The following is a 22,561-nucleotide window of genomic DNA, read 5'->3' as shown; positions in this document are numbered from 1 at the left end:
TTATCACATACAACAAAAAAGTTATCACAGAAAGCATACTTGTCAAATTTGGCACGAAAAACAGAGAAAAGGAAACTTGAAAGCATAATCATGAACATGTCAAAAGGAGCATCTATCCAGTGCATTACAGTATGTTTAAACCTGTGATGGATAGATGGATATTCACTATGTTTGAGGTTCTGTTATGTTCGTGTTAACACCTTATTTAATAACCCCCATATTGGCTCAGACTCAGTTGTTCTTAGGGGATTAGTTAATCAGCTTGTATATACGTGTGTGTGTGTTTCATCCGTGGAGTTCAGAAATATCCCAGATGAAAGCCAGAGGACAGTCCTTCATCTTCTCCTGATAGACCTGGTCAAAACGCTCATTCTGAGCTACAGTCAAAGATCTCTTCCAGTCTCCAACTGTACCTTTTCCAGGAAAAAAAAAACATACTGTTATTTTTGACTGCATGTCTGCTGTACATTACTGTATGATGCAGGATACTTGCAATTGGAGGAGAGAATTTAACATTGCAATACATGGGCTGATGAATATTTTACTAACTGTGATATTAAAATTGCATACACTCTCCCCCTACCCCCTTCCTCTCACTCTTCTTTAACACCTTCTCCCACCTTTGTCCCTCCTCACTGTCCTTCTGATCCTAATTTCCTTGTTCCATGGCCCAAGCATCCCTTTGTTAAGAGCATGACACCGATCAAAACAAAAACTCAGTCGTCAACTCACAACAGGCACCGGGTTCAAACGACTTCTATTCATACAATTCCAATGAACACCAGATCACTTCAGAGGTTAGTTTCCCATGGGAAATGGAATTCGGGCCATGGCAGAAGTCCAATCAGCATGCCCTCATTCACAGACCATACAGAACAAAAGATAAAACTAACCTGTATAACATTACCTCATAAATGCGTGTATTGCAGCTGTAATCAATCGTACAGCTGTAAACGTGCGATAGGGCTTATATAGAAAACCACTGGCCGATTAACCAAGAGCTAATTCTCAAGCTGTCAGTGAACCTAAACTGTTGGCAATGTTAGAGCAATCGTATCTGATATCACACTGAAGTGTAGAATGCCACAGATATGAGTTATAATTATGATATTCCTTAGTGGGGGGAGGGGGTATGTGTGATTATGTAAAGTCATTTAAACTTAGCTCAGATTAACACTTCCCAATTCAGCCGCGACGCTAAGAGACTCCCGTTACCAACACGAGGTCTCGGTCACGGTCACGGTCTTCTACAATCAACTCTGGTCTCTCACCCCTGAATGTGGCTGGGCCTGCCTGCTCTTGTTCCCCCTTTCCTTTCCTACTACCATTAGTGTAAGTAACTCCAAGAGCATCACTCAGTTTCTTTTGGTTAAGCATGCCACCACGAGGGTAAAAATTCTGTGAGGAATGACAGGCCAAGACCCAATTGCAGACCCAGTAAAGTCAACCAAATTGGGGGGGGGGGGGGGGTACAGGAGTACACAGGGACAAACAGGAGCACATGGCAACATCAAACACAAACAAAAGCACAAGGTACGACAATGCACAAACTGGCCAGCAGGGCAGCCAAAAGTCACAGTCCTGACAGAAGTACTGACAAATTCATACACTCGTAGTTCTTCATTTATGTATACTGAAGGTAGCGAGGATATTGTTAATGTCTGTCGTTAGTTGTTGGTCTTCATTTGTGTAGTTAGATGTCAGTGTGTGTGTGTGTGTGTGTGTGTGTGTGTATAAGGCTAATGAGTTATTTTGGGTCATTTCTAGGTTTAGAGTTCAGAGCGCAGAGCCACAGAGTTTTTCAGGATAACTAACCTCACTGGGTTCAGATTCTCAAATGAGGTTACGCTTATAGCAAAGCGATAATACTATTCAGTCTAATATTCACAGTCAACCATTAACCCAAATTTATCTATACCATTAGCATGACATAGTGTATGATAGTACAGCTCCTTCACGGCTACATCATGCTTGCTTTGTAGTCTGCCTCTCTTGTAAGTTGCTTTGCATAAAAAAGCATCTGCTAATGAATAAATGTAAATGCAATGTAAATGATAATCGAGGAGTTATGAACACAGTGACAAATTTATGTATTCATAATCTTATGTATCTATACTAAGCAGACACATTCAAGTGACACAATATACTACAGACCAAAGAGCTGGAATGTAGTTGAGTGTGATAGCTATGGTCTTTTACTATTACCTTACCTTTCTTTGTTATCTTACCTTTGCGAAGAAACGCTCCTTTGGAGTGGTTCGCGATGTTATCCGACAGGAACTCATAGTTAGCCTTTGGGTCATTCTTCATGTTCTGAAAGGTGGTTCTCTCCACTATTTTGTCGATCGCCGCATCTGATAAATTCTTCCCCAGAAATTCGCAAATCTTCACGACATTAGATCTGAGATCCTGAAAACAAGTGTCTTATGTTATTCTAGAAAGGTTTACCCTGTTCAGTGTAATCATGGCATTCTAGTTTGTCTCAGAAGAATAGCAAAACCGTACATCTGAACATAAACTGTGTGTATATTAATAGATACTTAATATAGATGAGGTTTTTTCACTAGGCTAAGAAAGACAATATCCGATGTACAGTTTTACACTTTTGTTACACTTCACAGACATGCTTTTTCAGAGTGAATTATAACTTAAGTCGCTTTCAAACTGAAAAGACAACTAACAATACGCCACCTTCAAGCATAGTATTTCAAAGCGTTTCGGGTTTACGCTGTTCTTAACCTTCCCTCACCTTAATCATCTCCTCGTAAGAGAGGAACAGGATGTTGTATTTGTCCTTATTTCTGTACCATCCTCTGATGTGATCAAACCAGCATCCCCCAAGCACTGTAAAAGAGCATGAGTTTCAGTGGCTGTTAAAAGATCGGGATTTGATGAAAACTACTAGAATCTTCTGAAATGGCTTTCTGGCTGTTACTTACTCCGTCCACAGAAGAATTTCTCCAGCATTTCGTCGTAGGTTTCTGTTTGTTCCAGAATCTTCATGAATTTATTAAAGTGGAAATAAGAGACCATGACATCTTTGGGGTTTCTAGCGACATAGATAATCTGATAAAAAAAACAAATAACGGATTGTTAGCTATAAACAGATCTGCCTACACTGCTTAGAAGATATTGTATTGGACTGTGCTGTAGTAAAAATTAAACAGAGTAACAAAATTACAATGAAATGTGCATCCAGTATAATTCTGTGACTTTACATGCAGGTCTGTTATTTATTTATTTTATCCCTGAGTCAAACAAATGAAAGGGTCTGCAACTATGTGAACAGACAGTCACTGACATGTGCCTTTGGCTTGATCTGTAGACCTGTTCTCTCTCTCTCTCTCTCTCTCTCTCTCGCTCTCTCTCACTCTCTCTCCCTGTGTGGGTGTGAGGGGGGAGGGGTGTTTTGCCCAGTGTGTTTTATTTGTGCTTAGATTCAAAATCACGATTGTATCACCTTAGCCTTCTTTTTTTGTAGTTCCTTGGGAACGAGGTGTTCAGGGAGGTGGGAGCAGAAGATTCTGGGGGAGGGTCTGCTGCAGTACTCCTTCCCCTTCCCCTTCCCTGGAAATTCCAGCCAAGGCATCCGCTCACAGGTGGTGATCTCTGCCATGTCAGGAAAGTCCTCATCATGAAGTAGAGTGATAATGTACTGAGTCCACACCGTCCCTGAAAGAGAGAGAGAGAGAGAGAGAAACAACTGATTGCTCAGTCTGATCTTTGTAATACATACCAATTTGGAATCAGTTAACTTCATATTACCGAAAAGAATAAAGGAAAGAGTTAGAATTAGTTTTAGTGGTTTGTGATTTCTCAGATTTGAGTATGGATGTGTACCCTAACTCTGGAAAATGGATAAGGCCAGGGTTATCGTTCAGCATAGCTCAGACATACGTGCGCACACCCACACGGTGTTCAGATTGCAGTGGTCTTAATCGTGGCCTTGGAAACTTGAGGTTTTTTCATTTTCTTCAGGTTTTAGTAAATATTAGTGAAAAACACTTTTTAGTGTTGTCTTACGCTTAGTTTCCCACGTTAAGTCGGTTATGTTTTCAGCGGATTTTAACGAGCAGCGTGATCCAGTACGTCAAATAATTGGTCCTGCGGTGTGGTAGACTAATAAAACTAGAAAGTAATACCAGCCCCACCCTTTGTTTAGGTTAAATAATACCAAATAATATTAGGCTAAAAATACATTTGAAATGGAAACCGCCGATCGTGTACCGTTTAACCAGAACAGTCCGATTTTAAAAGAAATTACGTATCTCTGAAGTATAACTGGAAACAAAATAAGTACATATTAAATATATAATCTACAATGTGGCACACTTGATCGATTGTTAATTAATATCGATCGCGATGTTACTGTTACAGATGTCTCGAAAGTGTTTAACTGACACTGTGTTGCAAAGTGACAAAGGCAGTTGGCCATCGCGAGTTATGCAACTTAAGTGGAAAAATCGGCGACTGCAAGACGCATTTATACGAATCAATGATTTTAAGCGCCCTCACAGAAGAATACGAATAATAACATAGTAACCCTTACCATTAATGTCAGACATAATAATTATACATATCAGACTTGTTTCTACACAGTATATTCGCAGATAATTCATACAGCGAAAAGTCCACAAACTGCAGTTTAAAGAAAATTTGATGATTTGCACAATGAGTTTCAGTGAACATATCAATTCAGCAGCAACAGGTGATATCCATGTCCAAGGTCATCACATCACCCTCAACCTTGCAAGCAAAGCAAACATCTCATCACAGGCTTTTAGCGATCATGCGCAAATTTTTATTATGCCATACTATTTCTGAAAAGAAAAGAAAAGAAAAGAAAAGAAAAGAAAAGAAAAGGTACATGTTTGTTCGGTTTGGGGAGAAAAAAAAAACAACTAACCGGATTTCGGGAACACGACGAGATAAACATCATCATCCCTAACTTCAAAGTGTTCCAAGTTATCTATGTACTCCGTCGTTAAGTCTAGAGACTCAATGACAGGAAACACCATTCCTCTGTAAGAGAAGAGCTTGTCACCAAGGAGGTTATACTCTGGCTGTGCCATATCGATGATGTACATCCAGTCAAGTCAAACGAATGAATGAGAAAAGACGCTCGCACTCTTGCCCCAAAATGAGGGACTCCTCCCGTACACAGAATGGCAATTTCAGGGGTGGTCCAGAAGGTAAGCTACGAAATTTGATGTTTCTTAACTTCTCTGTTTTTGCAATCATTAACTGCTCAGCTGAGGCTCATAGTTTTAATGGCTTTTACTGACTTTCGGACTGACGGAGATTTTGTTTACGGAGTACGCATTCAAAGCTATGATTACGAAATATCTCAATTTTGATTGATTCTTAAACATAGACTACACCCGCACGCACCAATACAACAATAGTCTTGTCTTCGCATAATTTTTAATCAACACTTACAATTTATAACCCGAGGAATTGCAATGACAAACCTCACACTCTTGAATTGACTTAAAAAGATACCCTAAACCAGTAATTCTCAACTCCAGTCCTGAGGGCCCCCTTTCCTGCATGTCATTGATTTAACTTTTCATTATCACAGCTGAGTGAGCTAATCAAGGGCTTAATGATTAGTTGATCAGTGGAATAAGGTGGGTTTTGCTTCACCTCAGGACTAACACACATTGCTCCACTGACTAATCAGTGAACTAATCACTTGACAACAGAGCTGAGAACTAAAAAATGAATTTACTCAACTCTGGAAAACAGACTACATACAGTGATGATTCGACACACCACCAACACACACACACACACACACACACACACACACACACACGCGGCATGCTGCATCATGCTGTGAGTTTGCAGCTGGTCTGAATAGTAGTTTCCTGAGTGGTTGTAAAAAAAAAAAGAAAAAGCGAGCAATAAAAATGCAAAATGCATTCATTTCTACATTCATTTCTAAGATAGACCTGACAACCTGCATGTTTAAAGGAACTGAACAGAAGCAGACCAGGAGGAGGTGGGGAGCATAAATGCAGAGGTCTAAGTTGTGGCCTTGGGGAAAGTTATATATGTTTCTTTTTTTTTTTGTTTTTATTACCTTTTAAGAAACCATCTTTCAACCCCAGTTTCTGTAATGATCTCCCAGTGGACCATTGTTGCTTGGATTAGATCCACTGACCCACTGAGTTGGTTAGATACTGCTGTCATCTAAAGAAACCTGACAATCTGTTTACCATGATGTTAGCAAAGTGTTCTTTTTGGAGAGTATGGACAAAAACGTTCCTGGTTCGAAAGGGCCAGAATGAACAGAGCTTCAGTGTTATCAGTGGACATGTCAATGAAAAACCAGAAGGTGTCATCACAATGCCTTCTATCTTAAAACCTGAACAAACTTGTCATCTGATCTTATGAGCTTTTTGCGGTCATATTTCTAAATATGTAATACTGTTTTGAAAAGAAAAGAAAAGAAAAGAAAAGAAGAGTAAAGAAAAGAAGAGTAAAGAAAAGAAGAGTAAAGAAAAGAAAAGAAATAGATATGTTCGATTTGAAAAAGATATAAACCAGATTTCGAGAACAAGATAAAGATTAGGCTACTATCTCTCACTCTTCTGTCATCGATAATAAAGAGCAAACTTTAGTACGAGAAGACTTTTCACCAAAGAGTTTATACTCTTGCTGAAACATACATAAGATATGCACATGTACATATATGGGTGATTCTTCAACTATGGTAATTTTCGTGTCCCTGGAAGAAATAAGAAAAACAAGAAAACATTTCTACATTTTTATTTCTGTCACACTGACTTCACACCAAGAGGAACTTATAAAAAAATAAATAATAGCTCAGTCATTAATTTTACTATATAATAAGAGGCCTTCTGTGTGTGGTTGTTGCTATATTGCCTTTGTCCCTAAGCCAGACTTTGGACCTTCAACCCTGCTCTATTTTGAATGTAATATTGAAATAATGCTGAGTTCAAATACAAATTAGACATTAATTTCTACTTTAATGAAATATATTATGTATTGCAATATTTCTTCACATTTTCTTGTATTTTTCATAAAAACAACCCTTCTCCCTTGGGATCACTGTCATTTCCACCACACTGTACATAATAGAGTTCTGGGATCATGTTTAGGGTTTGTATACTTGGTAACCATGGCAACAGCCACTCAGCAGGGGAGCACATGGCTGGAGAAAAGAGTAACCTCCATAGGGGGTAATAAAAAGAGGGAAAATCAAGGTAAATATGAATTAGATTTAGTGTATGTTTACTGGGTGTGATTTCCAAACAGCTCATATTTCATACGTATAATGTTCTCCTTTTCCCTCCTCAGCTTCTGAGTGTGTGTGTCTCGTATGCATGATTATTAATGCCTTTTGTGAGTGTTGCTGTCCTCCTCCCAGGTGTGCCCTGCTCCCCTCCGTCCTCCTCACAGCACCCCCCCCCCCCCACCCTCTGCATTATTATTGTATTGTAATTGTCCACTGGGCTGGCACCTATTGCACACCTGGCTGACCAAGACGTGGGTCTCCTCTCTCTGTGATCCTTCTCAGGATTTCCTCTGTTTTTTCCCTGTTACACCTGGGTTTTGGGGGAGTTTTTTCTTGCCCACTAAGAGGATTAAGTGGGGGGGGGGGCATCCTGTTTTGATCATTTAAACAGTGATATTGGGCTCTAAATAAACTTGAAACTTGAAATAAACTTGAATGTGAAAATAACTGGACCAATTTCATTTCATATTGTGTATTTTGTGTATATTTAATGGCAACTCTAAAGCTGACATCAGCAGGCTGACATATCATGAGATTTTAAAAGAAATATGACAAAATGTCCTACAACAGGAAATGATGATTTCCTGTTAATATTAGAGCGAAATATGTGTTATTTAACAAAATTGTTGCAGCCACTATCAGGATCTGTTTCTACAGAATGGAGAAATAAACCTTAGCAACTCATTTTTATTAAAAAATGTTAGATGCTAAATGCAAAAATTTTCCTGACCAAAATGGCCCATAGTTGAAGAATTACCCATATACACGATATGTAACAAAATAAGAAGGTACTGCCTCACTACACCGAATGGCAAATTCAGGAGTTGTCCGAATTTGATACTTCTGTCCACCCTGTTCTGTAATAACCGTGATCGCAGAGCAAAAGCCCATCCTGTTGGATGGCGTAACCGTTGGACTGAACTCCGACTTTATCAACTCTGTGTAGGCTATTGTTTTAAGCGTCAATTACCTTCGATAATAAACAACGCAGCGAACGTTTTCAAGCGTAAATTACAAAGGGTTATGCTGCCATCTAACGTTAAATTCGTGAAAGTGTCTCTAAAATTCCCCAAACTAAATCTGACTCCATTCCCTGTATTAAAGTAAAGGGAACTAAGCGTTTCAAGACACGGTTGTGAAAGAAGTCTCGTAGCTGATCCAGCTGAAACTCAGAGGTTCTAAGTAATGAAGTAAAATCATATTTTTGAGGTATTTAAGTTCTATAATGGCGGATTGCGCTCTGAGCATAAACAACATGATCAATTTTCACTTTCCACCCGACTGCATCTTTAAAGAAGCTGTACGGGCTGCCTACTCCGAAACATTTCTGCTGGGAACAGTCGTTACTTCTTTAATTTAGCACGATAAATCATACGCCATTTTTATTTTTTTGTTATATGAAGTGGTAACCTACAGAACGCGTGTGGTAATGGCACTACTTGGAGAGTATTTTAAGCACCGTTGCAGTGGGATCTAACTGATGCGAGTGTATGGAAGCAGGTGCAATATGATGTGTAATCGTTAGCCCAGCTCATAGCCGTAGCTACAGTTCTCGTCCTGGTACGTATCCATCATCGCTAGTGTGACTGCATACGCTGGCGAATGACGAAGTGGTGTAGCGGATGCTAAAGTCAGTTTACCAGGGAAATATACAATGTACTTTCATTGGTCTGTTCTCCTTCCCGTTTTGCCGTTGATCAGCATTAAAATATCTAACAGTAAGATAAAGAACACTTTGTTGTAGAATAATGTTGTAGAATACAAACACGCAGATAGTTATGCTTAATTGCCATAGGAATGCGGTTTTTTCGTCGTACACTGTCGAAAACCTATGTTTTTGATCACTTGAGAACATTAAAAGCCAGATACTTTAAGACTTTGACTCGAGTTGTTTTTTGATGGATGATTCCACTTTTTACGTGTCATTCTTTTGTGTGTATCTTTACTTTATGTCAAGTACAATATCTGAATAATTTTACCACCCATGCTGACACTGTATCAAAATATTACGAGAAGGTATCCTTCTTTCCCAATAATACATAGTGAAACCAATAGCCAAAATTCAGGAGAACGATACTTTAAATGAACATGATGCAAATCAAATATAGTATTGTGTAGATTTTTTCCCCAGTGAGGGTGTACTTGTATAGACGCATTACCGTCTTGTTCTTTGTCTCTGTAACAACTCGCTTCTGATGATCCTTGTGATGCATGAGGCAAAATAACCATTTTTGGATCTTGCAAACCTAAAGCCACTAAACAGCTCACCAAACACGTGTGTGTGGTCTTCACAACTTACAAAATCCAAGTTACATGATACATGTGATACACATTTGGGCTCTGGCCATAGATGAGTGAACAGGGTGAGGGCTATAAGTAGGGGAATTCTTAGGTGCTTAAGCTCATAGCTAAACGTTTCGTCTTAGCTCTAACCAGTTGGACTATCCTCCTCCTTGTCTAGCTACTCTCCTGCACAAAGGTTACCTTATCCTCCCCATGAAAGGGTGAACACACAGTGGCTGTGGTTGACATCTTCACTGGTGCTTTTCAGTAAGTGATGGGGTTTAGTATGGTATGTGATATACTTTTCAATCAGCTGTTCTGGGCTCAGTCCAACTATTCTGACACTTGGCATGAAAGTTAAAGGCAAATGGGACAAATGATCAGCTCAACCTTATGTAGTGTCATTGTCTTTGGTTTTAGCCCTCCATTTTGGGGTATAAATTTGTGATGTTTAAACATCGGAAATGGGAACACAAGGAAGTCTCGTAAGAGTTGTTAGACTAAATTGATGCTTTTATGTTCTTCGGTGTATGGTCATGGCTATATCAGCAACACACACGCACACACACACACACACACACACATATATATGGGAGTAGGGGTCTCAGGGGTCTATGTTGTAGTTGGTCTCAGCACATACAGCAAAGCATAAAATTAACGATATGATATGAAGATAACACTTGGTCTTACCTTACGCAATGGTGAAGTATGGATGATACCGACGATATTTTAACGTTATCGATACCAACATTCTACAGTAACTCAAGTTAGAAAGTTCAGTCAACAAAGTGGGTTGTGCACACTAACCTTTGAAAACGCATAAATTTGAAAACGCATAACTATTTCTCCGTTAAGTGTTTGTGTTGTGTTTAGATATAGCGGCTGTTTTTACCTGGTCATCATTAGTGGGCTAAGCCTAACCGACTTAAAAATGAAATTAGTCATATTTGCTTGCATCTAATTTTACAAAATTAATCTGTTTAGCCGCGTTAGTGTAGTAGACTAGTCTATTATATGACAGATTCGGTGTTAGATCCATCCTTGAGAAATCGGTCCACAACTCATAATTGTTGCATGTTTATTTCATCACAACGACAGTTGAGAAAGACAATTTGCACAGTGGAATACAACAATAAAGCAAACAAACCATCGCTTCACCCTTTTCTGCTGTCGTCATCCTTCACTTGTTTACCAAGGGCTCTAACTGGAAACTGAGTGCGCGTGAGATCTAGCATCACGCAATTAACGAGTACTCGACGACAATGTAGAAACTGCAGAGCTGATGTAACTGCTCGAGTAATCGAAATATACATATATATATTTCATATACTGTATACACACACACATATGTACATATATTCAGGTGTGAGTGTATGTATATGTATGTGTATGTATATATGTATGTGTGTGTGTATATATATACAGAGAGAGAGAGAGTGAGAGAGAGAGAGAAAAAAACGCACACACAACAACAACAGCCTGACAACAGGTGACACCAGGTTTGCTGTTTTAGGCATCCCACTGCATTGCTCACAGAGCCTTTTTAGTGTTTTGTGTTTACCCACAAGTTAAGCAAGTTTATGCAGGGTTATTTATTTATTTTACAGTTTAGCTGCCTTTAGATGTTAGGTCTTCTTCCTGTCCTCTGAAACGTTCTTGCGCTTCAAGCACCACAACTCTGTGCCTTTACTCCTTACTGCACCAGCTCTGCATGCATCATTCAAAGCCGTGCTTGTTTTGGGGAGAGCAGCTCCCTACGTTCTTTCTACTCCTCTCAGTAGATTGGGGACAAGCATAAAGCTTGGAAAGGTCTCTGCTCTCCTGACTCATTGTTTAAAGTCAAGAGCAATGCGCTTGCCGTTTTAAAAGGATCCTTTCAGGTAGGCCGTAAATCGATCCTGGGCCTTTCCTGGCCTGGGTGTGCCTGGACGTCTCTGGTTTACCTGAGGGACCATGCAGGGGGCCGTGGAGGGAGACAGAGCCCAGCAGAAAGGGGGAAAAGAAGCAGCTGGTCACTGGGAGCTGACGATGAATGACTGTAAGAAGAGAAGTCTGAGAAAGGACAAACAAACAAAGGTGCTGATAGAGGTTACTTTGAATTGGGTTAACTGTACCTCCTCTTTATACGCACTGGAGGCATGGAGGAATCCAACTGCAGAATATTAAAATTCATGAGGTTTGGAAATAATCACCTCATGAATACAGAATGAGATTTTAATAAATAAAGAAAATATGTAAGAGATATGGGGATATGTCTTTATATGTAATATGTAAGCAACAGAAACTCATTGCTTAATTACTTTGTTCCTATGTTTTGCAGGACAATCTTTGTAACATTAAAACTAGAGAGTGTAAATGGGAAAAAAAGAGAATTCAGACTCATGAAATTTTGCTTTCTTCCAAAAAACGAGAAGTGACCACTTAATGAAGTGTAAAGAGTACTTTTTTTGTACTTAAACCTCAAATCATACGTATTACTTTATTGCACTGCTGACTTCCGAGGTTTTATTGCACAATATCTCATCCTAGCAGCAGAAATCTTCCGCAGATGGTTTCCTGTCTGCAAAGTTTGACTCCTTGCTTGCTGCCAAGACGAGTTGAGCCCCATGTCATGTCAAGTATGAGAGAAACCTGTTCGGGATTAATTCGTAAACTCAGCGAGAGTTTGTGCACATGTGACAACAGAAACATTTCTGGCTTTTGTCCCTGGAGAGAATCAGGGAATTAAATATGTTCTCAGCGAATGTTCACACTGAAGACTTTGAGGTCATTCGCTGAAACTTACAAAGAAGGCAACAAATAACAGTTCTGTTTAAGAAAAAAAGAGACAGAGGCTAAATTTGTGCAGCATGTGTCGTAAAATGAGCGTCTACACTGACGGCGAAAAGTATGTGTTCTGACGAGTTGTGCTGCTTTGTCGAAAAATACTACTGTAGCGCGAATTAATAGCAGAATCTAACCCTATAACCCTGAGCACATGCGCAGAATCTTTAAGTAGCACGTATCCGATACGCAGCACAACTCATCAGGACACCCGGGCAGTCTGTATGTAAATATGTCAGCCTCCTCTAAATTCAGTGAAAGGAGGGGCGTGGGACACTTACCCTGATGAGGAGGATGGGCAATTGACTTATCCGCTCTGTTTGAACTTGGTAGTTTCAGGTAGGGCTCCGTGAAGTTCAGAGAACTCGGGTAAAGTTGAAAAAAACTGCTACTTGTAATTGAATTTTGTTTAATAGAAAATCGTGCATCTGTCTAAATGATAATCGTCAATGCAGGATGTATATGACTCAATGAAAAAGCGTCGGGGGATATGTATCTCAATGAAGATTTTAGAATGTGTGGCTTGAGTTTGTTTCGCGCTGGTTAATAACGGTTCTTAGCGTCTCAGTCATCCGACATAGCCTTTATCGGTGGAATAAAGGCTACAAAGGACAAATATGTGCCCCGAACTTGCACATTTATTTCCCCTGTTTTATATCGGAAGTTCTAGTGGTTAGAACTCTGATGACACCACCTGATGATGCGATTCATCATGTGAAGCCTCCACTAAAATCTGAAGCCTACAGCAAAGTTGTGCGTACTTTTTTAAGTCTAAAAATGTGACATTTTTTTGCATCAGTAAAATCAAAATGAATATAAAGAAGGTGTCGAGAACCATCCCTGCTCTCTTAGCGGTTTTCATCGTTGTTCTTGTAAATTTACAACTGAAGACCCGAAATCTCCAAAAACCCACCGCCAAAATCGGAAATTTGGAATTGGAATATCTTAAAAATCACCGGGAACACGAAATAAAAATCCCATCAGAATCGCTTGTCCAGTCTTCACATGACGTTTCCACTGGCGGCAAAATTAATCAGATTCCATCCGAACTGTTCGGAAACAGTTACAGACTGATGGAGTCGAGGAATAATGGCCAGAGACAGCCAAACCCCGTTTCACGATTACATCCTACGGACATATTCATCGCAGTTAAGACGACTGGCAGGTTCCACAGAAGCCGCCTAGCACTCTTACTGGAAACGTGGATATCCAGGACCAAGACGCATGTAAGTATTCGTCATTTCGTTCTACTGAAAAAGTTTACGAACGACTTACCTCAGTTCACAATGCAAAGCGCACACAGTGTGTGTCCATTCAGGACAATCTTTCTCAATAATTCGTAAGATTTAGAGAAAGGTTAAAACGTGACTTTCTGGAAGCAGTTAGATGGGTTATACTGAAACTGTGACATTCTGAACCGTGCCGTTGTACTCAGAGATGCATTTGCTTGAACAGTGCTGAACTTTGTTTTTGAATATAGTAGTGTATCAGTTCCCCTTGGGACAGTTTAATCATCATATACCACTTAGGGTGAGTAATTGTTCTAATGTCTTTCTTTATGGAATAAGAATGGCATTCATCCAAACAGATTGGGCTCAGCACCACACACCAAAATTAAAACACAGCAATTTGGCCAACTTCCTGTTTTGTCCGCCCACTGTGCTGCGTCCTTTTAGACTCTAGAGCTTCCTCTCTCTCTGTTTTCAGTCTGACTCAGACTTTGACTGTCAGAGTGAGGCCAGAGATGAACCTGCATCAACTCTACATACATAAAACATGTCTTTAGTAGAACAGTGGCATTAGTGGAACCAAATTTCCTCCTTTGCATTTCGGCTCAGATCAACTCTTCCTTCTGGCTACCAGCCACAAGGTGAGAGCGAAAACTCTGCTGAACATTAAGATGTTAGACCCATAAAGGGCTGAATGTTTGCATGTAGAAGTTGACCCCCCTCCCCAACACACACACACACACACACACACACACGCACGCACGCATGCAAACGCACACACACACACACACACACACACACACACACACAGGCGGTTATTGTCAACTCACCAGCTCTCTGTGATGATGTTGTTTGGTGGGCTTGCCAGAGTTTTATCTCTGAGTGGCTTGTCAAGGCAAAGTCCCAACATGCAATTCGCCATGTAGCACTTTTGAAAGTACATCCGTAACTCTAAATATAAGATGACAAGTGTGAAGGTGTGGTTGTGTTGATGGCATAATCTACTCATGTAGATGTGTTGGCAGACTTAGGTAGTGTGTACATGTTTTTACTGGCTACCTCCAATAACACCTCTTTTTCCACCTCTCTTTCAGTGCCAGTTGTTTGTCTTGCATCTCCTAGTGGTTTGATAAACATGTTTTAAGTCATTTCTCTGTAGAATCTATGTGTTTGTGAGAATCGGCTTGGAATAGGCAGTGATATTCTATGTAAAACGCTTGGTGGAAACTGTTTTTCAGCACAGTCTTTGGTGTTGTAACAAATAACAAAATAGGTTTTTTTTTATCATTTTAAGGATCTGAATTGCTTTCAGACTGAAGATGATGACTAACACTAGACAGGAATGGAGTTTACATTGTGGGGTTTTCAGTCTTCCCAAGAAGAAGTAGACATCAAGTCTCTGGGTTTTTCCGACCTTTTTTTTTTACTCACACACACACACACACACACACACAGAAATACAAAAGCACATACATGTTCATACACACACAGGATGGCGTGCATTTGCTCTTTGCCAACAAGAGGAAGTTACAGCCGCAGACTGACTCTCGAAACAATGACAAAACGGAAGCTTATCTTAGAGGGGGAAGTCTAGTGCAGAAGAAACTAGAACAAAGTGTGAAACTCTCCACCCCTCTTAACTGTGACAAAAAAACTCCACCACCTCTCACTCCACAAAACCAAGCAAAAAAAAGGGAAAAAAAGAACATTTTAAAGCAACCCGCTGTATAATCTCGTAGAGTTGACTGAACTTGCAGCCAAGATGTCTTTTAAAAAGAACTTCTCTGCCCACAGATTGGGTAAACTAAAAAAAAAAAAAGGCCTTGCAGTGTGTGTGGGTGTGAGGTTTAGCCAATATGGAGTGGCTATACAGTCTATAGAAGTAACCACCTCCATATCACCCTCAAAAAACACAAATTTGTCAGTATACACTGAAAAAAACTAATATAAAAAAACCCCTGATGCCTAGAAATGTCAGCTTTGGTTTAAATAACCAAATAAAAAGAGGTTTGATGACCTACACATTATTTTCCATTAATGCAAGTGGTAAAATCCCCTCAGATGAACCACAGCTTTGCTATACTTTTTGCACTTGTCTGTCTCTTCAGTGTACTCAGCTCTTCAGTAGGCTATTTCAATAGTTTCATCATGAACAGTTGAGTCTCTTGGGTGGCTCAAATGACAAGCTACATTCATATGCTGGAGCTGTCTGCCTTTTTAGTAAGTTTGAAAATGTCAGATTACGAAGTGCATTACGTTACATTTCCAGCGGTCTGCCGTCACTTTGCCTCCTACAAGTCCATTGTACACCTTATGCACTGAAGATCCGGAATGGAGGTGCTTTGTCTTACAGCTTCAGTTTATTCTCTTGCTAATGGGCACTTCTACTGAATGATGCGTTTCCGCTTCCTCTCTGGCAGCTGCTGAGGGTTTACGAGCTCCTACTCTCATTTTGGCTCTTCGACAGAAGCAAATGAATGTGATGAATTTTAAAGATCTTGAGTCATGGATTGATAAAGAGGCCTCAAATGAGAGAGAGGTTCTCTCGCTATGACTCATTGATTTTAATCAGAGTGGCATTGATCTGTGACTCAGATGAGACTACTGGAGAGTGCAGATATTTGAAACAGAAGTGTTTCTGGTAATATATATAGAATAGAGGAACTTCCTGGCGTGACAAATGTCTTCCAATGCGATTGGTCTATTTTTTTTTTTTTTTAAGTCAAGGCTTGTAGTTCTTGAACTAAACAAACAGTAGCACTGCACCCCCCCCCCCCCCGCCCTTTAAAAAAAAAAAAAAACACTACCGCATTTACTGAGGGAGGGGGGCATTTCAGTACCTTACATGACTGTATTACTTTCACACATCTCCTCCTTGGTTTGTTCGTCTTTTCACTCTGACCTCCTCGTTTACTGATTCAGCCTCTAACATGGTAAAAAGCCTCTTTTGCATAGAGTGATCCTCACACAAAGGCATTAGCTCTGGCGCTTTTCTCACACTGTTATCTCTTCCTCCCTATGAGATGAAAGAGTGCCAGCCACTACAGTCAGCCCTGCCTTTTTCCATCCAGGAGCCCAAACTACCACCCCCATTCTGGAAGGTTCTATCAGCAGTCACTCAGCCATCTGGGTTCTGTCCCTTTACACAGGGTGGGGTGGGTTTTTTTTGTGTGTGTGTGTGTGTGTGTGTGTGTGTGTGTGTGCACGTGCATGTTCGTGTGTGTGTGTGTATGTGTGTGCGCGTGTGTGTGTGTACACGCGCGTGCACGTCTCTGGCTGACAAGACATGGGCCTGTGCCAACAACACTGCTGTAAATAGTTTTATTATTGCATATTATCTCAGTCTGTTCACTTAGCCTACTCCGTGTGGTGCTGAGCATGGAGCAGGTGAAGAATTATGACTGAAATCCTACCTGCCAAGGTCTTTCCATTCCTCAACAGAATTAGAGTCTCAAATGATAATGATAATGAACAGGGTTTGTTAAGCTATCAAGATAATCAGAAAAGTTGCTTCGTGAATGGATGAGCATAATGAATGCATGAAAGCAAACAAAACAGAACAGTAAAGGAGTCATTTTTAGAGGGAAAGTAATGTCTGTATTTGTATGACCTTTGCATGTGGTGAGAGTTTAAATAGAAAAGACATGCTAAAATGTAGTCTCTGTGTGTTAAGATATAGATAAATTGCTCATGTTTGCGTGGGAAACTACCAAAATCGTGCGTGTGTGTGTGTGTGTATATTGACTAAATGTGCTTTATTCTTTTCACAGACATATATTTTCACAGACACCAGTGATGAAGAAATTGCCTCAAAGGGTATAGTATTCACACCAGGAATCTTTGATTTCATCTTCATACCTGTGTATTACCTGTATAAGTACACATGATTAGACTCATGATTCTGCATTACATATTCATTGATCTCTAAACCTAAATCAACCTGTCTCAGTTGACCCGAATCAACCTGATTCATGAATGATGTAATCCCGTCTGGATTAAATTTGATTTACGTGTGTATATAGGTTACAACATCATCGTGACGGACTGCTCCCCTGACCACAGCCACCAAGCCCTGTCCTGTAAGATGTCTGCCGAGTATGACCACTTTATGGCCTCAGACAAGAAGTGAGTCAGTAGACACCATGTAATTAAGCCCTTATTAAACCCACCCATTCCGCTAATGGTTTTTGGTATAATTGTGAGTGATTCATCCTAAGAGTTCAGTGAGGAAAGACTCATTGACTTCTAGAAGGAACGTTACCTACAACTGCTTGATATCAACCAGAACCTTACTGAACATCAAGAATACTGGAATAATTCTTAGTAACTTTTTGTATAGGTGGTTATGTCATGTGGATGATGACAACTACCTGAACCCTTCGGCGCTGCTCTCTCTTCTTTCTGCCTTCCCATTGGACAGCGATATCTATGTGGGCAAACCCAGTCTGGATCGACCAATGAGGGCCCTCGAGTTGTTGGAGGGGAACAAAACGGTAAGCGTCCATTACACATGTGGCTAGAAAGAAGCATTGGTTTTTTTTTCTGTTGTCCTCATAATCCTGGCATCCTTCATTCTATTCTCAATCTAACCTTTCCAAGTGTCCTTTGGGATAGAACCGAGGTCAGAGTAGACAAAGAAAATGAAATCTACTTATGGGGTCGTGACTTTTTCTTCTCCTTGTGAGTCAATTGGTGATTAATGCTGCATTGCTTATTGATCTAGAGAATTCCATCAGGCTTCTTTGCGAAAGATCACAGGGTAAAAGCAATCAACCCCAGAGGTCAGTGTTGTCAGGTTTAACCAGATCAGAACCTATTGCGTGTGAAATAGCAAGTTATCAGTGACAGTGTGCTTGTTTCTGTGTGTGTGTGCACTTGGGAGTGCGTGTGTGTTTACATATGTGGACATGTGCGGATCTGTGGTTCATTCTTATAATATTTTAATATCGTCCACTGTATCACGCACACACACACACACAAACAAAAAAGACTTTCTCTTGTTCCCTCTCTCTCTCTTTTCATCTCTCTTGATTTCTGGGGTCTAGCTGCGGTCTCTGGAGAGAGGCCAGTGTCGTGGTCATTTCTTGGGTCAGTGTGAGACTGTGCAGGTAGAGGCAGATATAGGCACTGTTTTATAATGAGTTCTATAGGAATAGACTTAGCGTTCAATTACACTTCCTGCACTGGAGCACTCTAGCCCCACTGGCACCTGGGTAATAAATATTAAACCGACCTTTTCATTTGTCTGGTCTGTGGGGAGGTGAGGTGGCTGCCTGGAGAGGACAAAAGAGAAAGGGAACGAGAAAAATGAAAGGAGGCATTGACATTTTATTTCTAACATCTTTAGATGATAATTATAGCAATAAATATTGAAACGATGTAAGTGCCTGTAGGCTGTGTCAACAATGTATGGACGCTCTTAACAAATGAATTTGCCCGAGCCTTTGTAAGTAAGACCGCTCGCGAGTGTGTGAGCGGCTATAAGTCAAAGTCATGTTTCACGTGGTGTGTAAGCATGCGGTGTAGCGCGCGGAACACCGCGTACGGACTCTTCGGACTGTATCTCCGAGAATGAAATATTTAGGAGGGTTGTAGATATCAAACAGTGTTTGTCTTCGCACCGTGTTAAGTGAGGCCTCGTTCAGCCGAAGTGTGTCAGTGTTCTCTCACAACGCCTCGCAAACTGTCCTTTTTCCTATCTCTCCACATCCTCCCTGCTGCTTATGACCAGATTTATAAAGCTTGCTGGACAGGCCAGTGGCTCCCTAAGGAGCCCAAGAAGGTCATGAAGGAGATGAGGAGAACTGAGAAAACAGATGAGGAGTAGGAGGAACGAAGGAGAACCTTGAGGGAGAGAATATTGGAGGAGGACGGGGGGGGGGGGGGGGGGGCAGTCTTGATTTATCCCCCTGTCATATTTGATGTTCCCCAGAGCCAAACTTGCCCCTGTCTCTGATACACAGAATGTCACAAACAGAAAACAACTCCACACAAGTAGAGTGTATACAATGGCACTGTTCTCTGGTTTGCTTCAAGTTACTTAAAGACGGGGTACTGGTTTAAACTGGTTTTAGTGCTGCGATAAGATTAGTTCTGTTTGTTTAAATAGCATGTGCCCACATTCTGATAAAGACTGTCTGGAGAATCGGTGATATTTAGTTGGCCGCAGCAATTCATCAAATAGACGAGATGCCTGTATAATCCGAGATAATATTCTAAAACATTACTGTGGCTTTCTTTTGGCAAGGATTCCGAGTCTATCATGTTAGATTTCAGGCAAGACGTGGACTAGTGAATTTATTTTATCTGTCGAATAATAGCTGTTGTGAATATGTGACGTGGTTTTGTCGGTGAGGTGCAGTGTAAACGGGCCTGTGTAAATGTGTCTGCAGATGATATTTGACTTTTTGTTTATGGATTACAGAGAGAAGTGGAGTTCTGGTTTGCTACAGGAGGAGCAGGATTCTGTCTGAGCAGGAGACTAGCAGAGAAGATGGCTCCATGGGCTAGGTCAGGCCTGTAGGACACTGAATAGTGTGTGTGTGTGTGTGTGTGTGTGTGTTTGAGTGTGTGTGTGTGTGTTTGTTAATATGTTTGTGCATTTTTATATATTTTGTGAGTGTATACACATCTGTGTGACACTATAAGGGTGTGTCTGGTTTTCCAGTGGCCCCAGGTTTGAGCAGACGTCAGCAGTAATCAGACTACCAGACGATTGTACTGTGGGGTTTATTGTGGAGAAAAGACTGGGCATTCCAATGGTTCACAGCTCCAAGTTTCATTCCCATTTAGAGAACCTGCTACTGTTAACCCCTAGAAATATCCCTCTACAGGTAGGATTCTTTCACCTCTCTCTCTCTCTCTCTCATCTCCTTCTCTTTCTCTCTTTCTGATTCTCTCTCTCTCTCTCTCTCATCTCCTTCTCTTTCTCTCTATCTGATTCTCTCTCTCTCATCTCCTTCTCTTTCTCTCTTTCTGATTCTCTCTCTCTCTCTCTCTCTATCGCTCATCTCCTTCTCTTTCTGATTCTTTCTTTTCAACCTATACAGGCTCTTAATCACTGAGTTTGTCATTTGCTCAACATTCAGTCCGACAGTAAAGCGCAACACTCACTTACTGACTGAGTCATTCCCCAAATCACTTCTCCACGTGCTCTTACACTAAGGCACAGAAGCACTCCCTCATTCACTCCCTCACTCATTCACTCCCTCACTCATTCACTCACTCACTCACTCACTCACTCACTCACTCACTCACTCACTCATTCATTCACTCACTCACTCACCCATTCATTCACTAACTCACTCACTCACTCATTCACTAACTCACTCACTCATTCATTCATTCATTCATTCACTCACTCACTCACTCACTCACGTATTCATTCATTCACTCACTCACTCACTCACTCACTCACTCACTCACTCACTCACTCGATTGCTCGCTCACACTTACTCACTCACTCACTCACTCTCACATACTCTCTCACCTCCCACTGTCTGTCTGTCTCTCTGTCTGAAGGTGACTCTTAGCTACGGGATGTTTGAGAATAAGATGAACAGTGTCAAACTGAGGGGAGTGTTTTCACTGGATGATGATCCCTCCAGGTCAGTCCAGCATACTCTCTGACCGCCCTACTACAGCTGTCATCGAATGTTAGACATTAATGCAATCAACTGTAACTGCCAACACCACACGGATCTTTAGACATACAAAGCAACAGTTTCTCCTGCTCACTTCTATATATTACACATAAATGTTTAGCGAAAAAATGAATATGTGGCTTGCAACTGCACAGCATTTCACAAAATTACACATTTAACTACAGTTACATGGAATTACAAAGTTTGTAATTCCATGTAACCGCATAACGTATGGTACCAGTTATTCAAGGTTCTGAAATGCATTGCTTTTAAAGGGTTTCGCAGACCAAATATTTTTTTTATATGACATCGTCTAACACAGATGGACGGATAAGCCTTTTATGATATCAAAATTTATTGAATACTCTACATCACATCTAATCACCATTCAATTCTTTTGGCATAAACTCATATTTCTCTTGACCTTTCATTCTGTGTGTCTGTATCTATCGTATTCCTTTTGGTGTATTTTGTTTTACACTCTTAGCTCAAGGCAATCTCTCTCCCCCCCAAGCACATCACCGGTCCACATGCCTTACAGGCAGTTAAAAGCAATTCCGTGTAATACTAAATCTTAATAAATCTGCCTCCTTGAATCTTTTCTCACAGCGGTAGTCCACTGCATTATAGCTAGTGCCGCCGCTGCCGTGTGAACTCGCTGCGCTTGTTTCAGAACCGTGGTCTCACTTAAGCTCAGATTTTACAAGCTTCACGGGGTTGCTGAGGGTGCCGCCGTGTAACCCTCGAGGACGGAGAAATGTTAAAACTTTAATTTTATCTCTTGCTTTTTTTTTTTATGCAACTTGACAACACTCTACTGATTCCTCTTTTTTTTTTTTTTTTTTTTAAAGATTTATCAGCTTGTAATGTTGTATCTTGCAGGTTCAAGTCAGTTCACTGTCTTCTTTATCCGATGACGAGCTGGTGCCCGTGAATCACTATAGGAAAAATAAGGAAAACTCCAAGCGGCACCCCGGAGAATTCTCATGACCCCATTGGCCGAAAGGGGCGAAAAGGTCAAGCGTGAACTGTATTAGATGAACACAGGTGACCCGTGTTCATTTCCGTTAGGGTGCATTAGGGCCACGTGGACTCTGTAACAGGTTACAGATTACTTGATCGGGCGAGGCTGCCCTTTCTCTCGTAGAGTGGATCTTCTTTTGTTTGAAGGCCTCAGCAGACCGCAAGGCCCAGGCCTGTAAATCTGGACTTGTAAACTCTAGGCCTGTAAACGCGGACCTTCTCCAGCACTTTACAGACTTCTAGGCTTTTCCAGGCTTTGCCATAAGCCTATGAGTGAGACTCTTTGAAGATGAGAC

At 40.8% G+C, this 22,561-nt stretch overlaps 2 protein-coding genes across 2 annotated transcripts; one reads left to right on the top strand and one right to left on the bottom strand.

Moving 5' to 3' along the window:
* Nucleotides 1-285: 285 nt before the first annotated feature.
* LOC115819062 (amine sulfotransferase-like) lies at nucleotides 286-5,072 on the bottom strand. Its single transcript, XM_030782602.1, has 6 exons — nucleotides 4,907-5,072; nucleotides 3,461-3,672; nucleotides 2,940-3,066; nucleotides 2,750-2,844; nucleotides 2,229-2,409; nucleotides 286-413 (listed from the first exon to the last, which is right to left on the bottom strand). The coding sequence occupies exons 1-6, from the start codon at nucleotides 5,070-5,072 to the stop codon at nucleotides 286-288; spliced, it is 909 nt and encodes a 302-aa protein (XP_030638462.1).
* Nucleotides 5,073-13,179: 8,107 nt separating this feature from the next.
* mfng (MFNG O-fucosylpeptide 3-beta-N-acetylglucosaminyltransferase) lies at nucleotides 13,180-22,176 on the top strand. Its single transcript, XM_030782828.1, has 8 exons — nucleotides 13,180-13,596; nucleotides 17,370-17,415; nucleotides 17,622-17,724; nucleotides 17,939-18,092; nucleotides 20,024-20,109; nucleotides 20,267-20,432; nucleotides 21,121-21,206; nucleotides 22,125-22,176. The coding sequence occupies exons 1-8, from the start codon at nucleotides 13,180-13,182 to the stop codon at nucleotides 22,174-22,176; spliced, it is 1,110 nt and encodes a 369-aa protein (XP_030638688.1).
* The last annotated feature ends 385 nt before the right edge of the window (nucleotides 22,177-22,561 follow it).

This window comes from Chanos chanos, chromosome 8 (assembly GCF_902362185.1).
Source record: "Chanos chanos chromosome 8, fChaCha1.1, whole genome shotgun sequence".
NCBI lineage: Eukaryota > Metazoa > Chordata > Actinopteri > Gonorynchiformes > Chanidae > Chanos > Chanos chanos.
Note: the sequence above shows the minus strand (reverse complement) of the source record. Positions and strands in the feature narration are given on the sequence as shown.

Coding starts and splice junctions, on each gene's coding strand:
- LOC115819062 (XM_030782602.1), bottom strand. CDS start 5,072: ATGGCACAGCCAGAGTATAACCTCCTTGGTGACAAGCTCTTCTCTTAC. Junction 2,845..2,939: donor GAAATTCTTCTGTGGACGGA/GTAAGTAACAGC, acceptor GCTCTTTTACAG/TGCTTGGGGGATGCTGGTTT. Junction 2,410..2,749: donor CTTACGAGGAGATGATTAAG/GTGAGGGAAGGT, acceptor ACTTGTTTTCAG/GATCTCAGATCTAATGTCGT.
- mfng (XM_030782828.1), top strand. CDS start 13,180: ATGAATATAAAGAAGGTGTCGAGAACCATCCCTGCTCTCTTAGCGGTT. Junction 20,110..20,266: donor AAGATGGCTCCATGGGCTAG/GTCAGGCCTGTA, acceptor CTGGTTTTCCAG/TGGCCCCAGGTTTGAGCAGA. Junction 21,207..22,124: donor CTGGATGATGATCCCTCCAG/GTCAGTCCAGCA, acceptor TGTATCTTGCAG/GTTCAAGTCAGTTCACTGTC.